This window comes from Thamnophis sirtalis, unplaced genomic scaffold, assembly GCF_051295495.1.
Source record: "Thamnophis sirtalis isolate CommonGarterSnake01/CBP01778 unplaced genomic scaffold, rThaSir2_p1.2 scaffold_6, whole genome shotgun sequence".
Classification (NCBI taxonomy): Eukaryota; Metazoa; Chordata; class Lepidosauria; order Squamata; family Natricidae; genus Thamnophis; species Thamnophis sirtalis.
The window spans coordinates 51,694,843-51,719,052 of record NW_028261386.1 but is presented as its reverse complement, the minus strand read 5'-3'; the positions used below and the strand labels follow the sequence as shown (position 1 = coordinate 51,719,052).

At 37.3% G+C, this 24,210-nt stretch overlaps 2 protein-coding genes across 11 annotated transcripts in view; one reads left to right on the top strand and one right to left on the bottom strand.

Annotated features, from left to right (window-relative positions):
- Nucleotides 1–24,210, top strand: part of CDC42BPA (CDC42 binding protein kinase alpha) — a 172,044-nt gene that overhangs the window by 146,095 nt on the left and 1,739 nt on the right. For 5 of the 9 annotated variants that reach the window (XM_087717866.1, XM_087717865.1, XM_087717872.1 and 2 more), the window contains 7 exons: nt 431–515; nt 2,295–2,418; nt 3,663–3,780; nt 4,452–4,569; nt 5,927–6,084; nt 7,415–7,528; nt 10,853–11,604. In XM_087717866.1, the coding sequence (XP_087573992.1) occupies nt 431–515; nt 2,295–2,418; nt 3,663–3,780; nt 4,452–4,569; nt 5,927–6,084; nt 7,415–7,528; nt 10,853–10,945 (810 nt within the window). In that variant the 3' untranslated portion in view covers nt 10,946–11,604. Of the gene's footprint in view, nt 1–430; nt 516–2,294; nt 2,419–3,662; nt 3,781–4,451; nt 4,570–5,926; nt 6,085–7,414; nt 11,605–24,210 lie in introns of those variants that run through there. The other 4 variants (XM_087717869.1, XM_087717873.1, XM_087717870.1 and 1 more) reach the window with 2 other exon arrangements.
- Nucleotides 15,663–24,210, bottom strand: part of COQ8A (coenzyme Q8A) — a 56,029-nt gene continuing 47,481 nt past the window's right edge. For both annotated transcript variants that reach the window (XM_087717874.1, XM_087717875.1), the window contains exons 12-15: nt 20,366–20,473; nt 18,555–18,620; nt 17,249–17,335; nt 15,663–16,503 (exon numbers count right to left, since the gene is read on the bottom strand). In XM_087717874.1, the coding sequence (XP_087574000.1) occupies nt 16,216–16,503; nt 17,249–17,335; nt 18,555–18,620; nt 20,366–20,473 (549 nt within the window). In that variant the 3' untranslated portion in view covers nt 15,663–16,215. The remainder of the gene's footprint in view (nt 16,504–17,248; nt 17,336–18,554; nt 18,621–20,365; nt 20,474–24,210) is intronic.

Sequence of the window (24,210 nt, the reverse complement as noted above, 5' to 3'; positions counted from 1 at the left end):
TGGTTGCAATAAAAAGAAGGGAGATCTTTCAAGCACTTAGAATTTTTAGAGAAAAGATACTTTAAATAATAAAATACATACATTCCTATTAAACGTGTTTAGCCTTTCATCAGAAGGAGTTTGGTACATTTTTTGCCTAATATTTTTTTATTAAAAGAATATTTTTTGTGAGCTGCAGTTGGAGAAAGGAGGAGGTGAGAAAAAGAAAAGAAAACAAGTTGGTTGTGTAGATGCAGGTTAGAGACAGATAACAACTATTTTATCAGTTAACAATTATGATGCTTAAAACTCCAGTGTTTTTAAACCCACCTACCAGAGTCCTCCTGAATTTTTGCCTCCTTGTTATTCGTGTATGATGCATACAAATTTATACTATTTCACATTTTCTTCGTATCTTTTTACTTTTTTTTAAATATTTTATATTTTTTAGGTACGTCCTTTGAACACAGAAGGGTCCCTAAATGTCCTAGGACTAGAAACTGTTAGATTAATCTATTTCAAAAATAAGATGGCAGGTAAGTAAAAAAACTGACTGCTATCTATATTGATTACTGTTCATTTAAAACACTAATAGAATGCTGATGCATTGAATGCAATCCAAGAAGCTTTTCCTCAGAAGCATTTCAACATTAAATTTATAAATGCTGCAATTACCAAGGTTTTAAATATAATTGAGGCGAAACAGTTGTGCTATCTAATCATGATAGGCTTAAAATATTTCAATTTTTCAATAAAAAATAGAATAAAAATATTTTCAAAATATTTCTATATTTTCAAATAGACTATCTTAGTTTATTTGAAGTAGGAACCAGTTACTCCATTTAGATGTCTCGTATTTCTAGCATTCCAGTATAATTGAATTTTAAGTCTATTATAGGGAGTCCTTGATTTATGACTGTAATGGAATCTGGACTTTCCATCATAAATCATGATGGTCATAAATCGAGGCACTCAAGTGACCGAACATGATTTTATTTTGTCAAGCAAGCACCACTATTGTTAAACAAATCAATGTATTCCTATCAGTGTTTTGCCAGAAACTGGCCAAAACAAATTGTTGTCACATGACCATGGAATACTGCAGTTGGCCATATAGGTGAGCCACTTGCCAAGAGCCCAAAATCCAATAATGTGACTGCAGGGGTTTGTGCACCTGTCTGAACTCTGGAACAAGGTAATAATAAGTACCGGTAGCTTTGGGAAGTCTATCATAATGGTCATGAGCAACTGGTCATAAGTCATGTCAAGGACTGTCAGTATATTTTGTACTGATTTTGTTACCCTTGAGTTTTTTTAAAAAGATTACTTCCACATCTTCAAATGTAAGATACATTAATACTTCCTAAAATTATAGATCCGGATCTTTGAAATAAATAAAACTTTTATAAATGCAGTGGTTTGGAAGTTTTTAGTATTATAGAATTCCACTCAGAATGCTTCCATTGATAGAAGGCGACAATTATTTCAAATTCTTCCTTATAGTAGTATTATCTGTAAAGTACTTTCAGATTAAAAATTAACTACAGATAGAGAATTAAATCATTGAATCAGCATTGTGAATTCATTCTTGTTTTTTCTTGCCACTTCCCAGGAAGTGAACGATAGGCAATGTTTCAGTTAGCACCACAGAAGTTTCAGCAGGCACATCTGGTAGTTAAAGGCTATGCAAGAAATATTGCTTGAGTAAACATTTCTGTCTCAGTCTCCTAGAAAAACCTTCCTATTTGTTTTATTTTATAATTTTTAAAAATAAACCTTTTTAAAAAACCCATTTATTTTATATAACATGCAATTTTTTTCCGTATATCACATCTACTTTAAGTATAAAGTTTTTCTTAGAAGAAATTCTGAATGCAAGATTAACTCCACAAGAAGTAGAACTAAGCACAGAAGTGGGAAGTTTTCCCTTAGCCTTACATATTGTTTCAATGATAATTCTCATCACTAACATCAGCCGGTCTTTGGCTCAGAACAAGATAACTGTAACTGAACTTACAGATGTACAAGTTACGTAGTAATTATTTGGGGTGCAAAAATGGTCAATTGAGGAAAAAGTCATTTCTTTCAGTCAGGATTCTCTGTTTTTTTTAAAAAAATTCAGGCCTCTAAATGAATGTTTGCAGCTAACATATAATTAGTATAAGCTTAGAGCCATAACATTATACTAGGTATTTCTATTTTTTCCATTATTTTAGCATTAGCAGTTGTACTTAATTTAGAAAAGTTTTCTATAGCTAACTCTCTGCAGTGGAGAAAAAAAAGTGATCCTGCTTGGATTTTTATGTTTCCCTTAGAGGGTGATGAGCTGGTGGTTCCTGAAACATCAGATAACAGTCGAAAGCAAATGGTCCGAAATATTAATAATAAACGGCGCTACTCATTCCGAGTGCCTGAGGAAGAGAGAATGCAGCAGAGAAGGTCGGTATTCAACCTGTACTTGTCTTCTGTCCATGCTTGTAGACCGTGAAGACTGTTGTGTCCCGTCATTGTATTTTTTTTCTTTGATTGTTAGAAAAAAATGGATTTCTAGTCAATGCGTTCAAACATTTGTCTTTTCTGTTATATAGTATGTTTTATTTATATTATGTGTAACCCAATACTTAAATTTATTTTAATTTAAATATCAATGCAAAAGAACTATTGTAAATTGGAATGCATGTCTCCAACTACTGTACATAAGTACATTTGTGTGTGCATGTGTGTATATACTGTATATATGACTGATAATAAAGTTTTACAAAAGAAATTTATATTTCTAATTATGCATATATTGTCCAGTTTTGATATTCTATTTTTTACACAATTCCTATCTGATTCTCTGTGATATTTCCCAGTGCTCTGATCATAACAATTATTTTTCAAATTTTGTGTAGTTTTCAGGCAGCAAAAGAGTCACATTGCAAGATAGCATTCAGACTATATGTAAATATTCAGAAAGGATTTTGATTTTTAAGAAAATATTTTCAAGAAATATGGAGTTAATGTTTCAGCATTTCTCATGTATAGGTTGTGCTGATAAAAGTTTGTACATAATTATGGGAAAACAGGGAAATAATTGAACTTGCTTGTTCTCAAGTCAGACTTTTTTTTACTACTGTTGAGGCTTTTTCGACCTATTTATGATTAGGACCAATTTTATGCTGTCAGGTATTCTAAAATGCTGGAAATTCAAAAAATTTCCTTTGTATTCTACAACATGTTGGCAAATTTGTCTAAAGCTCTTTAAATTATTGTAAGAGTAAAATGCAAAGAGTAGTGCTATATTCTTCTAATCCTTCTCTTTTCTTCTATCCTTCATCTCTGCCTCCATCTTTGCAGCATCCGATCATCACTGAGCCCACTTCTACACCTTTTCTTGAATGTTGTCTCAACTCCCTCTCGTAGTGCACTCTGAGACCCAGTAACCCTTTGGACTTTTTATGAACATGGGCTGTTAAGCTTTTAAGCCAAACCTCTGTTCTTCCTGACCTTTTCCCTTCCATCAAGCTAACAGCTGAGATAGAATCAGTATCAGAATTTAAAGTACTTTTCTTTTAAAATTTAGCCACTATTTGGCTATTTTATTTCTGTTGTGGAATAATTTATATGACTAGTATATATTTACTCTTTGTGTTTACAAATAGCCACTTCAATATACAATATCTGAATGTTTTATTTTGCAGAGAGATGCTGCGAGATCCAGAAATGAGAAATAAATTAATTTCTCACCCAACTAACTTTAACCATATAGCACACATGGGCCCAGGAGATGGTATACAGATCCTCAAAGACTTGCCCATGGTAAGTAAGCCTGATGTACTGTATAACAAAAGCAAAATGAATTTGTCTGAAATATAATCAAAATAAAATGTATTAATTTTCCGTCCTATTACAATCTCACAACTCTCAGCAATTTACATACATGCAAACTTTAAAACATCCATAGTATGAGTAAAACAACACAAATAAACAAAATCTTAACATTAATGATCAACATAGCAATAAAATAACAAAAGTAGAAAAAATTAAAAATAAAAGATGGCACAAAAGGGAAGCATTGTTGGTATATGTTCTTCCTTTCATATTTGAAGAAAAGGCCATTTTGCGTGATCCCTTGACCCTCAGGTCAAAAATCTCCAGCCTCTTATCTCTTTTTTTCAGTTACTTCTTTGCAATCACTGCTGTCACTGATGACCATTTGCTTAACACAGCTTTCTCCTGCCATTGTGTTTCCCCCAATTTCCCATCATTCCTCCTCGGTAGCCTGCCTGAGGAAGCTTGTAATTCAGCACATCCAAATCAATGGGATGGATAACCCTGGCATTTCATACGCCATTCTACCCCTGTGCTTATTCATTAGTGAGCGAGTCAGTCAAGGTCTTCTTTAAATTCGAACCTGGTCAACTTGCTGTTTCTGTTTTGTATGACTTTACCTCGTAGCTGTTTCTCACCTGTCTGTCTTTGTGTTGCAGAACCTTCGGCCTCAAGAAAGTCGGGCAATGTTTAGTGGTTCTGTCAGCATCCCTTCAATCACAAAAACCCGGCCCGAACCTGGACGCTCCATGAGTGCTAGTAGTGGTTTGGCAGCAAGTAAGTTTATGAGCCATCACTTGATTCAGCCTCTTTCTCTATTTTCCTTGAGAAGGGTGCACTGTTACCTCTGCATTTGTCTGCTTCCTGAAGAATGTTTTATGAAAGGGTCAGACATTTTGGTGGTCAAGGATATATACAACCTTAAAAGTAAAGGGAAATTAGTCAAGAATTCATGGAGAAAGGATTAGACTTCCTTCTGCTGACTGCCGACTGACCTCAATTTGGCAGTTCGAATCTCATCAGGTTCAAGGTTGACTCAGCCTTCTATCCTCCCGAGGTCAGTAAAATGAGGACCTCGATGGTTGGGGAGATGCTGATTCTGTAAACTGCTTAGAGAAAGCTGTAAAAAGCACTGTGAAGCAATATACACATTTAAGTGCTATTGCTATATGTTCAGCTGTTTACAAGCAGTGTATTTTCGCTCGTTTCTTAATTGCTTATGAACTGAGATCAGGCACATCTTCCGTATTTTAAAAAAGGGGAAATATATTTGTTTTTGCCTATTTGTCATTTTTCACCGCTCTGAAATATATCAATAGAGTATCTAGAATAAAGCCTTGCAATCATATAGATCATATTTTTATTTCACCTGAATATGAAAAAGAGCTGCAGAACTGAGTATTAATCAAATGTAATCTTTTTAAAGAAATGAGTTGAGCCCAAGTCCTGATAATTAGATGGAAGTGCTCATGGACTTTGCTTGGCAACAGTAAAGAAGTGTTAGCTGTTAAACCACTTGTTACTCATTGCATATTGCTATAGAGAAGTATGAGGAAAGTTAAAATAATAAAACTCCTATTATTTTAATGTTATATGCAGGGATTAAATTGCAAAAATATAAATAATACTGGAAGTATGGTTATAACTTATGAAAACAAATATACTTCAATGTTTTCATTATTGGTATACAGCAGTCATGGTACTGATGGAAGTTTAATCAGGATTGGCACTAGGAAATGGGGCATTACTTTCAGATATATTCCAGTGTCTGTTCATTTGCAATGAACTGCTATAGGAGCAACATTTCCAGAAATGTTAGCAAAGTATTTGAGATTCAATGCAAGTGGAAGATGTTAAACCTCCCTTCCTATACTTTACCTCACTTTCTCCTTAACCAACACAGAGGTGTTAATTCAACAATGCAAATAAAGTTGTTTTTATTCTTGATGAAATGGAGGCTGGGATGGAAGAGGGAGAGGAGCCTTGATGATGCATCATACCTTGAGGTATGATGATGGAAAAACAAACTGGCAACCATCAATAGACCAAATAATAGTAAAGAGAATGAATACTAGGGATATAGTTCTAATGGTTTTACATGGTATGTACTTAAAATTCCTGGGTGCATTTCTAGGAACATCTGCACAAAATGGTAGTGCTTTGCGGAGAGAATTCTCAGGAGGTAGCTACGGAGCAAAGCGTCAGCCAATGGCATCCCCTTCAGATGGCTCTTTGTCTTCTGGCGGCTTGGACCAAGGCAGTGATGCACCAGTGAGGGAGTACGAGAGAGAGGTGGGTATAAGCTCCACTTTATGCTTAAAGTAATCAGAAATAGAGACACATAACTACTGCACTGATTAATAATTGAAAAGGAAAGTATTATTCTGTAAAATATGACAAAATTCCATAGCATGAATTACATTGATAATTTTGTTACCAATAGCTAAATAGCTTCCATATGTTTTAAATCACAGCACCATTGTATCAAGCCTAATTTATGAAAATTACACACAGCATATCTGTAAGTCATCTGATCACAGAAGGCAAGCCTTAAATCTTTGAATTGTTTGGTCCGGGGATCAATCCAAATTGTAAATTTGTCAAATGGGCTGAATTCCCTGCGGAAACAATCACCAGCTAAAAAATATTTGTTGAACAAGCAAAAAATATTCCAAGAAACAATTTGGGGAGATTCTTGTTCATCCATTTTTTTTTTTTTTTTTGTTATTGTTAAGCAATTGCTTAGAAGTATGTAACACAGTTTAGGAATGCTGAGCTTGTCGATCAGAAAGGTCAGCGGTTCGAATCCATAGCGCCGCATAAATAAGTGAGCTCCTGTTACTTGTCCCAGCTTCTGCCAACCTAGCAGTTCGAAAGGATGTAAAAATGCAAGTAGAAAAATATGGACCAGTTTGGTGGGAAGGTAACAGCATTCCATGCGCCTTCGGCATTTAGTCATGCCGGCCACATGATCATGGAGATATCTTCAGCTTTGAAACGGAGATGAGCATTGCCCCCTAGAGTCAAGACGACTAGCACATATGAGTGAGGGAAACTTTTTCCTTATGTAACACAGCACAGCACAAACAAAGCCTCTTCAGGAAATTATGCCAATAAACATTTATGTAAATGTGATTATAGCATTTATAGGCATAGATGCAGATACAGGAAAATAAAAATTAGATCAACAAAGGTCCATAAATGTATTAATTGCCACTGAAGTTTATAACAACTCTAGAAAAATATGTGCGGTTTTATATTTGGCAGATTGTAAATATAAACATACGTTCTACTGCATTGTGTGGACTCAAATGTCAAGAGCCCCAAAAAGACCTTCTAGAAAGTTGCTTTTAGAAATGTATAATTGCTGTTCGTTTTCATCCCTCCAAAAGTTCAGACTAATGCACTTGGGCAACAAAATTAGGAGCATTCTCTTGATAAGGAAGAATGGGTATTCTTCACTGCCTATTTTTGATAGGGTTGCTAGCCAAGCAGAGAAAGGAGAGATACATTTCGTTCCTTCCTTGTCCCTTGCTTCTATAGGTTTCCAAGCCTCCCTGTTTCCATTTGTTGCTTTACTATTCTTCACTAATATGTTCTCTTCACGTGTTTTGGGCTGCAGGACTCTGACTCTCCAAGGCATTCTACAGCTTCCAACAGTTCCAACCTGAGCAGCCCTCCCAGTCCCATTTCTCCTCACAAGACCAAGAGCCTCTCCCTGGAGAGCTCGGACCACGTGAGTTGGGACTCATGAACTGCTTCGGCACTCAAATATGACATCTCAGCAGCTTTTGGTCCCCATGATTCTCCATTTGCTCTCATTCTCATCTCCTCTCAGCTTCCCTACAAGAATCAAACTGTGGGTGGGAGGGGGAGGAAGAGAGTGTATGTGCCATAATTGGCACCAGTAGCGCAATTCTCTTCCCCTCCTAATAGTAGCCAGCAAACAAAAGAAAACCTTGGTGGAGGGCAGCACGGAGTTATTGTTATATGAGAAATATTGGTATATTTCTATTATTATCAATTTTATTTCATAGGATTATGAAATTCCATTGTATGGCATATTATGCAATACACCACACTCCAAACAAAACATGGCAGTGTAGGCTGATATACACAATATGTAACAGGAAACCAGATAGATTTGCTTTGGTACAAGTAGACCCATATTATATTTTTTCAGGAATAAATACAGCAACATCCTCCATGTTCGATAGGGTGAAATTTGCCCTGCTAAGGAAGATACACATGCTTTCAGACACTCTGAATGTCAGTCTGATTGCTACCAGTAAATCTTATTGATTTTGGGGGGGAAATGATGCATATTTTACTATAATAGAGTTTAAGTAAATACACAAAATTAAGAGTTAGTACATATGTATATAATTAAAGAAGAAGCAGCATTGTAATGCAGCAGAAGATGGATTCCTATTTAAGAGATCCTTTAATTTAAAATTTGTGGTGTTCCTTTTTTCATACTAAATAAACTATGGATTGAGGGTGTGATCTGAATTTAGAACATGGCACTGGATAAAAATCATACAGCCTAGATGAAGACTCCATCCTCACAATTTTTGCTCTGTGACATTTCCTCCTTATCAGTAGAAAAACGAAAGCCATAAGCACCATTTTAAATTATCTCTTCCTGTTTTCCACCTGTTCTTTATTTTACAAGCAAAGCCTATTGTTTACTAGTACACGGATGAAAGTAAACTGAAGGGTGTCCAAACAATTATAGAATCTCCTCAGCTGAAGTAAATGCAAATAGAAATGAATGAGCTTTTGGAAGATTAGGGCTAGGCTTTCAAACCCATTTTGCCTTTTAATCACCACAAGCTCTTAAGTAACTTTCTTAGTTAACTAACTACATTCACTGGATACGAGGATCATTCAGTCCAAAATAGAAGTTTGTAGTTTGTTCTTGGTCACTGAAAGTTAACATGCCGCTTGTAGAGTTGTACTTTGCTAAATTATTCAAGACGTCTGAAGATTTTCATTGCTGTCATCTGTTCACCCATTCTGGTCCAGAATGCCCATTGTCTTTGATGTAGAATTCTGGTGGTTGAACCTAATAGAGAAAGCTTAATCAGTGCACAGCATTTCTGTCTGAATAGTCGAGATCCATCGTCGCCTAGAAAAGCAGTGGCAAAAACAACATGCAGATGGAGGGGAAAGGCAACCCCTTTTTTCTTCCTGTTATTGAATAAAATGAGTACAGTTTGCATTTTCACAATAGATGAATGTGATTTTTCTTCTTAGAATCATTGCTTCTTTAGGCTAGACTTAAGCTCAAGTGGATAAAGTATTCAGGTGGTGTTTTTTTACAAAGATAATAGTTTCTACAAGTTTTGTAATATATCATGGGTATTGTCAAACAATTACAGTTAACATCAGTGGAAAAACAACAAATCTGTAACAGTTTCCTAGGTCACCTCTGAAAAATCATCAGCTACAATCACAACAAATTCTGATTAAGTACTGGGAGATAGAGATCATTGTCTCTAATTATCTAGGTGTATTCAGTCTGTTATTTCTGTGTCTTTGTTTGCATTTAGCTCTCTTATGCTGGGGAATAATTGGGAGTAGGAGGCAAACTTAAAACTTTGCTCTTAAGCGTGGTATCTTAAACCTGTCTGTTGAATTGACTTTATTAAGAATATCAGAATTGTGTGTTTTGTCATAAGTAAGAAACAAAAGATTTTAATTTCAGAGCTACCACTTAAAACATATACTAAAGGAATTTCCTGCAAGTCTTTTCCGAGGAATTGAGTCACAGCAACAAAAGAACAGCACATAAAATTTATTAGCTCTCATCTCCTTTGACAGTCACTATTCCAAGATCCTGTTTCAACCCCTTCAGTTTTTCCTACAGTGGTGCTCATGTCATTGTCATTGCTCCATACCATGGAAAAAGGTTAGCATTCCCTCCCCCTCCTATTGGCTTCTGGTTCTAGTTTTAAATTGCACCTGGCTTGCAGAATTATTTACTTCAGAAATGATCTTGGAAGCCCTCAACAAGTCCTATGGCAATCAAACTGTTTCACTTGAAGACATAGTTGTCACACATGCAAACAAGAGCTATGGGCAAGGAATTGCAGATTAGAATTAGTTTTACATAACATCAAACTATTTAATAAATGTAAACACTACTCATCATTAGGATTTGTGAACTTACAATGCCAGTATTGATAAATTATTGGGTACTTTTTTCCGACTGTACAAACACTCTTAAATATCTTTTAAGAGTTAGCTAGTAAAGTTGAGGTTTCCAGCAGTGCATTTCTGTTTTCATTCCTACATGATTCTGTTTCATGTGCTCAGATTGAATCCTGACTAATTTGATTAGGATCTCTTTTGTATGCAGCTTGAAGCTATGCTGGCCCTTAAATGAGAAGCTTGCTTTGAATTGATTCAGGCACTTCATTCAGTGCCCTGTTATATTTAAGAGGTTCAATAAATCAGATTTTAATTATAACTGTAGCTTAGATGGTTCACCTCTTGAGACCCTGTATTTAAAATAGGAACAATCTATACATAACATTCATGTTTCTTTTCAGAATATAGTTCTATTGTATAATTTTATTCTTCTGAATCAGTCTTTCATTAATGACTTTGTCTAAAATTTGACTGACAGGTTATTTTGTATTCCTATTTATATATTTTTTCTTTTCTTAGAACAGCAGGGTTGGGGGGGGGAATTCACTATAACGTTTATGTTAAACTCAGGTAATTGGAAACAGACTGATGTTTTAATATGACACATATTAATGCAATAATGTCCTTCTGGGTATGTGATTCACCAGAGATACATCTTAAGTTGCAAACAAAGCTTTTGTTCCAAAGTAAAAAACTTGGGAGATAAATTGAGTTGAGGATGGTGAATGTTAAAAATACTCGTCATTTTTCAGCTACCGGATTTCAGGGATAACAAAGACATGTGTAACAGCAGCATCAGCAGCAGAGATTATTCCTCTTTCTTTCCTTGTCTGTTTAACAAAAAGAAATTGGCTTGTTAGGATTCTACCACAGTTACCTCTTTATAACTAGGGTCCTTTTCTAGGTGCAGTTTGGAGATCCCAGGAAATGCATGTGCCTTCAGAGGAAGGTTACTGAAAGGCTCCTGGCAAAATTTAGCCCAGAACAACAGGACTAATCAAGGCTGTCACTTTCAAAGTATCATCATGTGGATTTTCCTGGGAAACTAGGTTTGCAATTGTTCATCTATAGGGACCTTCAGGAATCAGTGAAGCTGGAGATTTTACATTTTGGGAGACCACATTGCATGTTAAAGCAATTCCACACACACACAAAAAACCATTGTTTTCCTTTTTCATTCTGCATAAAAAACATAGTCACACTGATGAGGAAGCAATTCACAACCAAAAAATGGTAGTTAACAGAATTATACCTGCCTTTTTATGTACGATTTCATATCATTTATTTTTTAAAAAAAGATATTTTTAGGGTTTTTTTTTTCATTGTAATATTGTTGTACAGTTTTGCATGGCCTAGATGTAATCACTTTTTTTGTTTTGGTTTAGAGTATAAAAGCTGACAAGTGTGTGCGTGGGAGGGGGAAGTTTCTGCTTTGGCTCTTCTCACTCGTCTTTTTGATTCATGTCCTCAGTGTTGTAGAGGACATTGTAAGAGATTCTCTGCTCCAGAACAATGATGTAGATTCTATTGCACAGAAATATTTAAGGTGGATCAGTCAAAGGTGTAATAAGTGGCAGACCACCAATATTTTACATTGGTAACACTTAATATTAATCTACTTTGATGTATTGCAATAAAACAGGGAAATACTAGAAATTCAGATCGTTTGTCTTCTTTTCCCTTTCCCCCTCAGATCAATTTTATGGTAAGAATGGGCCCTAAATTCAGCTATTGAGATTTTAATTTCTTACATTAGAAGTGCTGGGCCAGGAAACTTTAGAGAGCGGTTGCTCTCTTCCAAAGCATCTACTTAATTTAAACCATAGACTAATCATACTTTGCCATTCGGTTCTTGTTTGCTCAATGCTGCTGAGCATTAAAGCTCATCATATTTTTTTCTCCAGCATATGGTTTGCAAGCAATGAATCCAGATGCATATTGAATATACTGTTTTGTGAATAGAGCTTAATGAATGACTATTAGAAGGACAAACAACTTAAAAGTGTAAGGACAATATTAATTTTGTCTTGTTTACTGATACACAGCAACAATCAAATAGAAAACAAGAATTTATTGTGAGACCCTATAGATGCAGCTTTTTAGTTAGGAAAAATAGAGCAGAACTATGAGGGCATTTTCTTTTTGTTAAAACCTTGCCATCTCCACCCCAGTCCACTTCCATCATAATACTATTTGCCCAGTACGCTATTTACAGTAGTTTATTTTGTAGGAAACAATTAGGAAGGATGTCTGATACAGTTGCTAAATATCATAGTTGCAATGCACATTATTCCTGCACACAAACTTTCCTGCTATTTCTAAAAACCGTAACAGAAAAGCCCATGCCTTTTTCTATGGCAATGATATTGTTAAACATCCTGACGGTTCTAACATCAAACTGCTGGACCACTTTTGTCTAGACAAAATCAAGCATGCTTTGTCTTAAAAATAATTTAAATTCACATAACTTACATAGTATGGCTATTGTTTTTGACTGTGAAGATATAACGACATGCAGAACTTCAGTCATGAGATGTTCAGAGAATTTAGTGACAGCATCACTACAGTATGTATTTCTGATTTGCTTTGACAGAGACCTGTGTTTCACTGAGTCTCTCCTCTTGTTTGGAAAATCATTTAATGTGATGCACAACGCACTGTCAGGTCAGGTGAAAGCAACCAGAACCACTGGTGAATAGTCCCAAACAGAAGCTTTATTGCTAGTCACCCATATTGCAACCCATATCTCACCAGATTTACAGCATTTCCTTGGGAACAGTCAGATAAAGGGCTTCAAAGATCCTGGAAGAGCTTATTTTTTGTGACAAGCAGGAGGAAAGTGGTTCTTCTCTTGGCATTAAAGTTTTCAAATACATCAAATAGTTTATTCCTTGTAAATAAGATTGTAAATTTCTTTGATTAAAGGCATTTGGATAATCACTTCTGGAAGAGTGATACTTTATACAGTAATGTTAAATTCCTCAAAGAGTGGATTCCTATTGGCAGTTAATATTTTTGGTTTAACAAGCCCCTTGTCAGCTTTTTATACTCTTAGTAATGCTCATATTCCATATTTTCACACATTTCATCTCCCTCTTTAACTCTCTAATATTGCAGTAGAGTACAGAATTTTAAAATGTTTCTTTCCTGTTGAATGAAATGAAGACTATAGTGGTCTATCGGAACAATGCACCATATAAATAATACTTTATAATTTACAAAAATCTATTCATTTTTCTATGAACTTGGGACTTGAATTCCATGATATCCTTTCCATGATATCACTTTAATACCATCAATTGTGCACTATATGAATAACACAGTAAACAGCTCCAAAGAAATAAGATCAATTTATCTAAATGCATAGAAGCATCTGCAAGATATTTTGGGCAACAAGAATGAGAGTTAAGACCAATAAAATAATAAAATGATAAGTAGACACCTTTCCCAAATCCTTGCTAATTTGAAAATGAACTATCCTATTAAAGACAAATAGTATGAATCAATAAAAAAATACTCCTACTATAGATTGGTGGAAAATATGACTAATTTATGCATGACTCCTCTTCAGCAGCAATTTGTGTTTTAAAGTACTGACAAACATAGAGAACTGTCCACAAAACCTGCTTACTATGTTAAAACATTTTCTCACAATCACTTCGGTGCATTAGGAGATAAGCCAAAATTGATGTAAACTGGAATAAATAATGGCATTACCATAAATAATGGTAAATTGGAATAAATAATGGAAGTTCTATCATATTATTGGAAAGACATGTTTTTAACTACTCGTGTATCTACAGCAAGACAGTTTATCACCCACTATTCTAAATTTTAGTAGGAAAATTGATTTAGGCAAGAGAAAGTGGGAAATATTTGTTATTACTTCTTTCCTGCAGTATTTATACTTTCTGGTGAAAGCATAAAGGTATAAATTCAATTAATTATTGTTAACACATTCAGTAACAGAATTAACCATCTTAAGCAGAAAATGTTAAAGACATTAGTTCAGAATTCAGCTAAAGAATGTTGCAGTTAAACCTTTTGGTTTCAAAGCAGGTATTTACTTCAGTTATTCCAGGGCACAAGGTAACTCTTGCTGTAACTGATTATATGCCATCATTTTTGAGTCTCAGCGGCCACATAAGATACCGTATATTTTCTCCAGGATGATCTACCCCTAACATCTTCTTTCAAATCTCCCAAAAGTGGCATTCATCACCACTATATGTAGCTGAATCCATCTACCTTGTTGCTGGTCATCCTTTTTCCTTCAACCATTCTCAGAATTAGACCAATTTTACCAGAGAGTGGAGTCTTTGCATAATATGTCCAAATTAGTTTAATTTGAACCTGGTTATTTGTGCCTCATCCGGGAACTCCGTATGGATTGGTAAAGTTTGTTATCTTGGCTGCCCATGGAATTCTTAGGAGACTTCAACAATAACCAAGTTCAAAGGCTTCCCAGCCTGATTTCTTAAAATTCAGCTTTCCAACTGTTTTTGCTATTTCAATTCTTGCTCATGTTTAGCCAAATCTTGTTCTTGGCATAAATGGCAGTATTTTTTGACACACATTGTAGGGAAGCATCTAGTTTTCTAGAGGTTTTGGACAACTACTATCAGCTCCAACTGCAGCAAGATCAACAAAAAAGATTGTAGGAGGCACAACCCAAAACATTTGCAAAATGTCAGCTTGCCTACACTTCAGGCCATAGCAATATATCCTTAAAGTAGTAAAATAGGGGAGTCCGGATGAAGCCTGCTCATGCATTCAAATCAACACATTTTCAGAATTTTTAGAGGAAAAGCAGGACAAGAAGATCTTTGGCAGCAATTTCTTCTATTCTTTGTTAAGTGGGCATTGTCCATCCCCATCTGAGGCTTTTCAAGTTATTAAAACTCTTTAGGGAATTGAGTTTGACTTTGGGGTTAAATTAACAATTATTTTAGATAAAGATAGAAAGGTGGTGTATAAATTGAAACTCAGGTTCAGATGAACACATGTAAATATCAAAATCTTCCTACTCAATGGATAGCGGCTGTAGTTTATTTGTATTGAATTATGTCTAACATGCTTCTTCAACTGTCTAAAGACAAACAAAAACAAAAAACAAGATTCTCATCACTGAGACAATTAACTCCACCAACACAATATTTTGCACAAGCACCTCTTTATTGCAAGTAAGTTCAAAGTTGAACAGTTACAAAATTTATTTATTTCATTCATATATATATATATATATATATATATATATATATATATATATATATATATATATATATATATATATATATATATATAGTATGTGCACTGAGCTATTTAAATGTAGATCATGCTTTTCAATGCAATTCTGAAACATAATTGATATTGAATATACATCTTCTGTCTTCATCAAAAGTTGCAATACCAAATATTAAGATGGAGAAATTAGAGTTTTGCTCCTGGGCTCTTATAAATGCCACTGAGCTTTGGTTTTTCTAAATCTCCATTTAACGAGCAAACCCAATTTTTGAGATACATTCCTTCTACTTATAGCTCAAAAGAATCAAAGATAAGCAACCAAATTTCAAGGTAAGATGTTCTACATACACCAATGAACTGTTTGTTTCAGATTCTTTAAAATCCTGTTTTGTTGAGCACCAGAGACTCGACATATATATTTCACACTGTTCTATAAGAAAATCTCAGACATTACAGACTCCCACCAAATATCATACAAAAATAAGGTTTTATTGTAAATTACGTTGGCATTCTATTCTTTACAGTATGAAACTGCAGAAGAAAGTCTTTCAACATTAGAAGGAAACTGGAAAAAAATCTTGAAGATGGGGAAAATAACATTTCAAGAAGTACAAATAAATTTCTATGCCAGCTCATTTTGATTTATGTTCCACCTCAATATTTTTTTTCTTAAAAAAAAGTCAACTCAGCTACCAATGTTAAAATATGAAAAAGATCGCCAAGGTCTAGGGCAGTATGAAACACAGTAGTTCATTTTTGCCTCCACATCTTCTAAACTAGCAAACCACTATTATTTTTTATAAAATAAGATACACACCTAAAATCTGGTGAGAATGTTGAGAGGAACTGTACCCAACAAAAGCACAATTTCCTCAAAATTATTCTGCTTCCAGAAGGTCATCTGTTGCATTGCTAAAGCAATTCTGGAGGCGTGAGAGGGAAGAAATAGTATTGTGGTGTGCCAGAGGTTGATGATTGGGCCATATTCATAAGACAATAATATTTAATAGTTCTTTTGTGCCACTACTCTCTTTTGGTCTTTTCACTCCAGTATTTACTGTAGGCTTCTTGAAACATATTCTTGCATGGAATTTTGGCCTTCAGCTTGGAGCATATGAGAAAAGAGCCACCCATTTTCCGATGAAGAGAATAGGTCTCTTCTGGTGGAGGGACCAACCTGTGCTTCAACATGACTGGGATTAATCCATGTATCTTTTCGGTGGTTTTTTGACACCCAAAATCAAAAGGTTCATGGGATGCAAAAGCTTCTCCAAGAATAAGGACAGCATTCAAGTGAGCATCTTCCATAGCCTGATTAAAAACAAAACAGAAAGTGATTGTGATCAGCTACAAGCAGGTCTAGTAAAAAGAAAATATCATATACATAAATATAAAATACAATTATCAATGCACAGACCTCAAATTATGGAAAACAGCAAAGAGAAAATTCCCTAGTTTATACGTCAGTTCCTCATCCATTTATTTATTAAAATATTCAGCTGAATTTCCTTGTTATATAAAATGGGAAAATTGCTGCCTTTTACTAAATTTTGAGTTTTCAATATTATGTAGAAAGTTAGCACCTGCTTCTGTAAGTGTTTTACAGCTTAACTCAGATTGCATTTTTCTTTTTGGATTGTTTCCTATAAAAAGGCTCAAGCCAAACCTTGACAAAGAAGACTCTTTTCAAGATCACCAGGACAAATGTTTCTCCTGCCATAGATTAGCAGCTAAAGTACAGTTTCTGGATTGTCAAGATTAACATGCTAAACTATTTGAGGGAAGAGAAAGAGGGCGATTTATGATTCTGCAGTTACAGTGATTTTTCAGGTTTTGGAAATATACATTTTTATTATAAAGTAACTAAAATATATTTACAAGGCAAGTCACAATTTTAGAGCACCCCTAATATTTGGAAAAATTTGACACCCTATAAAATAGCAGACCTATTTTGTGTGTGTGAAGGGATATTTGTTGCATTCCCGTCTTATTGACTGAGAAAATCAAACTCAACTCAGCAGTAGTGAAGTAGGGACTGTTTGGTTCTGCAACATACCTTGTTTTCGTAGCCAGTTAAAAATTTCATTTCTACTGATTTCTTTAGCACTCTCTCACTGTCCATGTCAGCAGCTGCTTTGATTAACTATAAGAGGCAAGAAATCAAAAACAAATGTAATTAGGCATTTTTTGCAGTCAAGAAAAGCATTTACTTCACAAGGAAGCAAGTCACTCTTGTAATAAATATCTTAGCAATTCCTAAAAGGTATTGGCTTTAAAAAGCAAGCACTTCTGTCTCCCAAAACATGGAAGGCAGAAATGTGAAGCCAAATTTCAGGAGAAATATCTGAATATTTCTCCTGAGAGGTCAGTACCAAGAAACTAAGGTAAGATTTCCAAAAGGAACACAAAAATACCTTTAAAAAATAATGTGATTTTTATTACAAAAACCTATATTAGCATCCTGTAGAACGGCGGTGTCATGTGACATAGCAACTTTTTCCCCTTCACTAAACCAGCCGTGGGTGTGACCAGCGCAGTTTGACACCCTTGCTATAGAACAAATATCAAATAATTGTTCATATATAAGCTAATCAGACAGCCATTTCCCTTCTATGGCAATTTGATTATAATACATACATTATATTACAACAAAACTATAGGCTATCACAATGTTTAGTTAAATATAAACAACTGTTTGATACTTAATATGAATATTATCCATCTGGGGTGAGAAGCATGTAAATAAGAAAAGAAAAGAGGACATTTGTTGCCAGAAGAAAAGTCTGGACTTAATGATTAAATATTTTTGGTTCTCTTTTAGGAGGCAAAGACAAGAAATGTAAAGTTATGTTGCCTGAAATATGAAATAACATACTCTCAGAGTTTGAAGATATACATGTAGACCTTGGGTTAAGACTGTTAAGTCCTCAGACTTCTAAGCATCATAGCATCCCTGCAGACACATGATTGGATCCAGGTGTCTGGCTCACAATTATAACATCAGCGAGCGATGGTCACATGATCCCTATTTTTGACATTCTCTGCCAGCATCCCACAAAGTCAACAGGGAAGCCGGCAGGAAGTTGTGATCATGTGAGGCTCTTGCTTAATGATCTATGTGATACTTGATTAACAGTGACAACCAGGACTGCTAGAACTGCCTTGCTAAGCAATGCAGCCACATGATGTGCTTTATGACCATGTCTCTTAGCAATGGCAGCTCCAATTCCCACTAAACCCAAGGTCTACCTATAAATTGAATTAAAAAATTTAAAAATCACAAAAAGTATGTAACGAAAAGCTGTTATCATCTACTTGTCACAAGCCCCACAACAGGCTCTGAAGCAATTTAGAGCTCTTACTTCTATGTAGGTATCTGTGAACTTCTCATCAAAGCCACGTGTTGCTCCAAAATCCAGAAGTGCCACCTAGAAAGAGGTGTACAAAATTTTCTAAATGAAAGCAGAACTATTCCAGAGGGTTCATTTCTAAATGAATGATCAGAAAGAACGCTTAATCTAGTTTCTCAGAAGCTACATTCTTCATCTACTTTTCATTGGAATGCCTGAAAAAAATCCTAAAATGATACCATTACACTACATTACAAAATAGCACATCTTATAATAAGCATACTACTGGATAAAGAGAGCAGTAAAATATTTTGCTAGCAACTGAAGAGGCGCATATAGGTAGTCCTCAACTTACAACCTTTCATTTAGAGATCGTTCAAAGTTTATAAAGGCAGTGAAAAGTTTACTTATAACCAGTTTTCTTACAACCGCTAAAGCATCCAGACTGTCACATGATCAAAATCTGGGCACTTGACAACTGGCACGTATTTTTGACAGTTACACTGTCCCTGTGTCATGCGATTTGTAATCTTCCCAGCTGGGGAAAGCTAGATTCACTCAACCACGATTCACCTAACAGTTGCAATGATTTGCTTCGCCAGTCTGGTGCAAAAACGGTTGTAAAATGCAGCACAATTCACTTAACAAGTGTCTTAGCAATGTAAATTTCAGGCTCCATTGTGGTTGTAAATTAAGGACTATCTGTGATACAAGTAGGCTATTTCATTTGGTAGAGCAATATTTTAACATTGGATATAGAGACCAGGCTGTTGTCATCTCTGCAGTGGAAAGTTACAGTTTGCCACTTCAAATAAAGGTATTCCCTGATACTATCAAAGACCCTTCAATGACCAGAAGACACTGAATGTCAGCATAATGTGCCTCCTCAGTGATCAAGACAATCAGATCCTGCACATTATTTATCTAAGTTATCCTATAACCACTATCAAATAGGTTTTATTCAGATTTAATCTCCTTCCTTCTGCAATTATGGATGGCAAATATAAACAAATTCTTGCAATACTTAAGTGGACTTAATGGCAGCCAATAATACGTTTTTTTCTAAAATGTACATTCAGTGAAGAACTTTACTCCTAACTAATTCATTGTTAGATGGAAAGACTACCCAGCCTCTCCAATCAATGGTATCTAGACATTTTGTTAAATGATGTGTGTCTGGAAATGATATTTTTAATTACCAATTTTTGCACGTTACCCGTAGGGCTGCAACATATTCAGAATAATAACAGAATTCCACCATAAATTAAACTGTTACAATACAGTATCTTTGGACTGAACAAGAGTTGTTTTAAGTTATATTGCATAGGCCTTGGGCTATATTTTAAAATTTGTTTTGTTCTCTTCTGTTCGCCTTCAGAGAGTAAAAGGCAGAGAACATCATAAAAATATTGTTCAATTTCTATACTCCATTTTTATTCTCTCAAGTTTTTTCTCCAAATCCTTTTATAGTTTCCTTAGCTAGAGAACCAGTATATTTTGGCATAAACTTAACATGTCACCATCCTTCTTTTCCTGAAATATGTGGATGTTAGAGGGTAGAAAGCTTCTTCTGAAACACAGATCCTATGGATGGCAAGATGGCAAACATTATCTGGTCTAACCAGTGCTTTATAAGAACCAAAAAATGGCTGGAATGACTCAGAATCCTTTCCAATACTAATAGAGCCCCTCATCCCAAAACTGATACATACTTTAAAAGCAAGTGTCCACTTGTCCTACTGCAAAGCTACCGGAAATAGTGTAAAGAGGCAAAAAGGAAATAAATCCTACTAGAGTGTGCATTTCAACTTTCAAAGACTTACCTTGTGCGATTCTGGGTCATAGAAAAAGTTCGACCAGTTTGGATCAGTCTGCATGTACCTGAACTCAAACAGCTCCCTCAGGCACAAAACCAATATGTTATGGCAGATCTACAAATATAATCACAAACAAAACAAAGTGGAATATAAGTAAAAAAATAAATAAAGCAATATACACTCGGGAGTAAATAAATAATTGAAGATAGAGTTCAAGATAGGTGCTATGATTAGATTCCAATGTATGATTCAAGATGCAAAAAGCAATTTGATCTGATAAAAGATTTGACTATAATGGAGCAGGATCAAAACATCTGTGGCAGCTGTCTCAGCAGTTACAGGTAAACCTAAAGGACATAAACCAGTGATGGCAAACCTATTAGGCACCAAGTGCCAAAAAGGTCGTGCAGAAACGTCCTGCGTACCTGCACATGCTCATTAGGGCCACGCTTCAAAAAAGCCAAACTTCCGGGTTCTAGAGCACATGTGCGCCTAATGATCAGCTGATTGACACACATGCGCACACCGGTTTTTGGCACTGATGTGCATGTGAAGGAGAGATTGTCACCTGCACACGCACGCCAGAAAACAAACAGGCAAGACCGCGCATGCGGGCAACATGGCTTCGCGTGCCACAGGTTCACCATCACGGACATAAACCATACAAAATTACAACTCAATAACTATAATACTGGATATATAAAATATTTCTTCTCTTTGAAGGCAGAACTTGCACGAGGAGGAAAAAGCAGCACTATTGCTTTACAGCTGTCAAATAGTTAGAGAACTTGCATCCTTCTACAGCTTGAAAATTAAAATATTCAAAAGCTTTCTTTCAAAAAGGCAGCTTTAACTAAGTCAGAAAATGCACTGCCATCTGACCATTTGCTTTTCTAGACTTTATAGTTTTTTTAAGAGGGGGTTATCATTATTGCATAATAGTGATATTCTAATATTCTAGAATTTCTATTCTATACAAGAAAAGAGTCCATATTATACATAGTTTTCTAATAAACATACCGTCTTAGATACTCAAATTATTATAAAAAAACATTTGCTTGAAACAAGACATAGACAAGTAGCAGAAAGGAAACATGGACATAAACATTTTGTTTTATCGGGGGGGTGTGAATAGAAAGAATGAAAGGACATGAAAAGGGAGCTATAATAACTGATAGAAAACAAGAGTTGCAAATGAACAAGGGAACAAAGACTACTACTGAACTAAGTTAAGACAAGATCAAATTTAGAAAAAGCAATGCAGAGTCAACTCTGACTCAATCTAAAATAGAAACCCAAACACATTTTTTTCATTCTCTTGCTTCTAGCAAATAAGTTGTGTATTTTGTGGGCAACTGTGCTCACACAACACAATTCTAGTCACACTACATAGTTATACAGACAACAATGCAAGCCTATACTGTTAATCTTACCCAATTACTAGTATTTGTGCAAATTGAGGCAGATATGGCGGGGACTTTAGGGCAGGCCATCATCGGGGAAGGAGGGCTCGCTGTGTCATAGAGATCCCTCCTTCCGGCCCTAGGAGTCCCACTCCAAGGTCAGATGGCGCGGGTGTTCAGGACCCTGGTCTCAGGCTGCTGTCGCTAAATGCCAGGTCTGTTGTTCATAAGGCCCCCCTCATCCGGGACTTGATAACTGATGAGGGCGCAGACCTGGCATGTATTACTGAAACATGGCTGGGCCCTGAGGGAGGAGTCCCCCTCGTCGAGATGTGCCCAGCCGGATTTCAGGTGCTACACCAGCCGAGAGCCCAGGGAAGGGGTGGCGGTGTGGCTATTGTAGTCCGGGAGTCTTTAGTACCTCGTAGGATCCCTGCTCCGGAGCTTGTCGGGTGTGAGTCCCTGCTAGTGAAGTTGGACCTCAAGGGTCAAGTGGGTTTGCTGCTTACGTACCTGCCTCCCAACTACGTTGCAGCAGCCCTCCCCTCGCTCCTCGAGTCAGTAGCCGAGCTAGCGGTTGAGTTCCCTAGACTTATAGTTCTGGGGGACTTTAACTTGCCTTCGCTCGGTGAACACTCTGATGGAGCGCAGGAGTTCATGGCTTCCATGACAGCCATGGGCTTGACTCAAGTAATTCGAGGCCCAACTCACTTAGCGGGTCACACGCTTGACCTCGTATTCCTCTCGGAGCAGTGGAGTTACGATCTTGGTCTGAGGGGTAATGAGATCATACCCCTGTCGTGGTCAGACCACTACCTACTGAGGCTAGACTTCCGGAGGCCAAACCCCCACCGTAGGGAGGAGGAACCGACCAGCTGGTTCCGCCCCAAGCGACTGATGGATCCTGTTAGGTTCCAGACGGAGCTTGGGGTTATTCCTGATACCCTCGCCCACAGTTCGGCGGAGACCCTCGTCGCTGCCTGGCACTCGGCAGCTTCGGAGTCTCTAGACCGGATTGCGCCGCTACGGCCCCTCCGGGTCAGCGGCCCCCGGAGGCCTCCTTGGTTTACTGAGGAGCTCCGGGAGGTAAAGCGCCGGAGGAGACGCCTAGAGCACTCGTGGAGGTCCGATAGGTCCGAGTCGAAACGGGCACTTTTGACAGCATGCACCAAGGAGTATATTCGGACCTTAAGAACAACAAAAAGAACATACATTGCCTCCTTGGTAGCGTCCGCCGAGTCCCGCCCAGCCGCCCTGTTTAGGATAACCCGCTCCCTCCTAAATAGGAGGGAGACGGGGGACTCCTTACAGGGTAAGGCTGAGGAGTATGTCCAGTTCTTGGCGGACAAAGTTGCCCGGTTTCGAGCGGACCTGGACTCCACCCCAGTAGATCCAGCCGAGACACAAGGAGAAAACTTGGCAAACCATCTCTGGGTTGAGTTTCAGGAAGTTGCCTCTGGGGATGTGGACAAGGCTATGCGAGCTGTGAGTACCTCCACCTGCATACTGGACCCGTGTCCCTCCTGGCTGGTTGCCAACAGCAGTGAGGTGACACGAGGCTGGATCCAGGCGGTTGTTACCGCTTCTCTTCGGGAGGGGTACTTTCCCACCGCGCTTAAGACAGCGGTGGTAAGACCCCTCCTGAAGAAGCCGTCTCTGGATCCAGCTGTTCTTAATAACTATCGTCCAGTCTCCAACCTCCCCTTTGTAGGGAAGGTTGTTGAGAAGGTGGTGGCTCTCCAGCTTCAGCGTACCTTGGAGGAAGCTAACTATCTTGACCCCTTCCAGTCTGGCTTCAGACCCGGTTACAGCACAGAAACCGCTTTGGTCGCATTGACTGATGATCTCTGGAGAGCTAGGGATGGAGGCCATGCTTCCATCCTAGTTCTCCTGGACCTCTCAGCGGCTTTCGATACCATCGACCATGGTATCCTTCTGCGACGACTGCGGGAGATAGGGGTGGGCGGCACTGTCTTGCAGTGGTTCTCCTCCTATCTCTCGGACAGGTCGCAGTCGGTGTTAGTGGGGGGGCAGAGATCGTCCCTGAGGCCCCTAACTTATGGGGTGGCGCAGGGGTCGGTCCTATCCCCCCTACTATTTAACATTTACATGAAACCGCTGGGCGAGATCATCCGAAGGCACGGGATAAAATATCACCAATATGCGGACGATACACAGTTGTATCTGTCCGCCCCGTGCCAACTCAATGAAGCGGTGGACGTGATGAACCGGGGACTGGAAGCCGTTAAAGACTGGATGAGAGCAAACAAGCTGATACTCAACCCAGACAAGACCGAGTGGCTGTTGTGTTTCCCTCCCAAAAATTTGACCACCATACCATCACTCAGGCTGGGGGGACAAAATTTAAACCCCTCAGAAAGGGCCCGCAACTTGGGAGTCCTCCTGGATTCACAGCTAACTTTTGACCACCATCTCTCAGCTGTGACC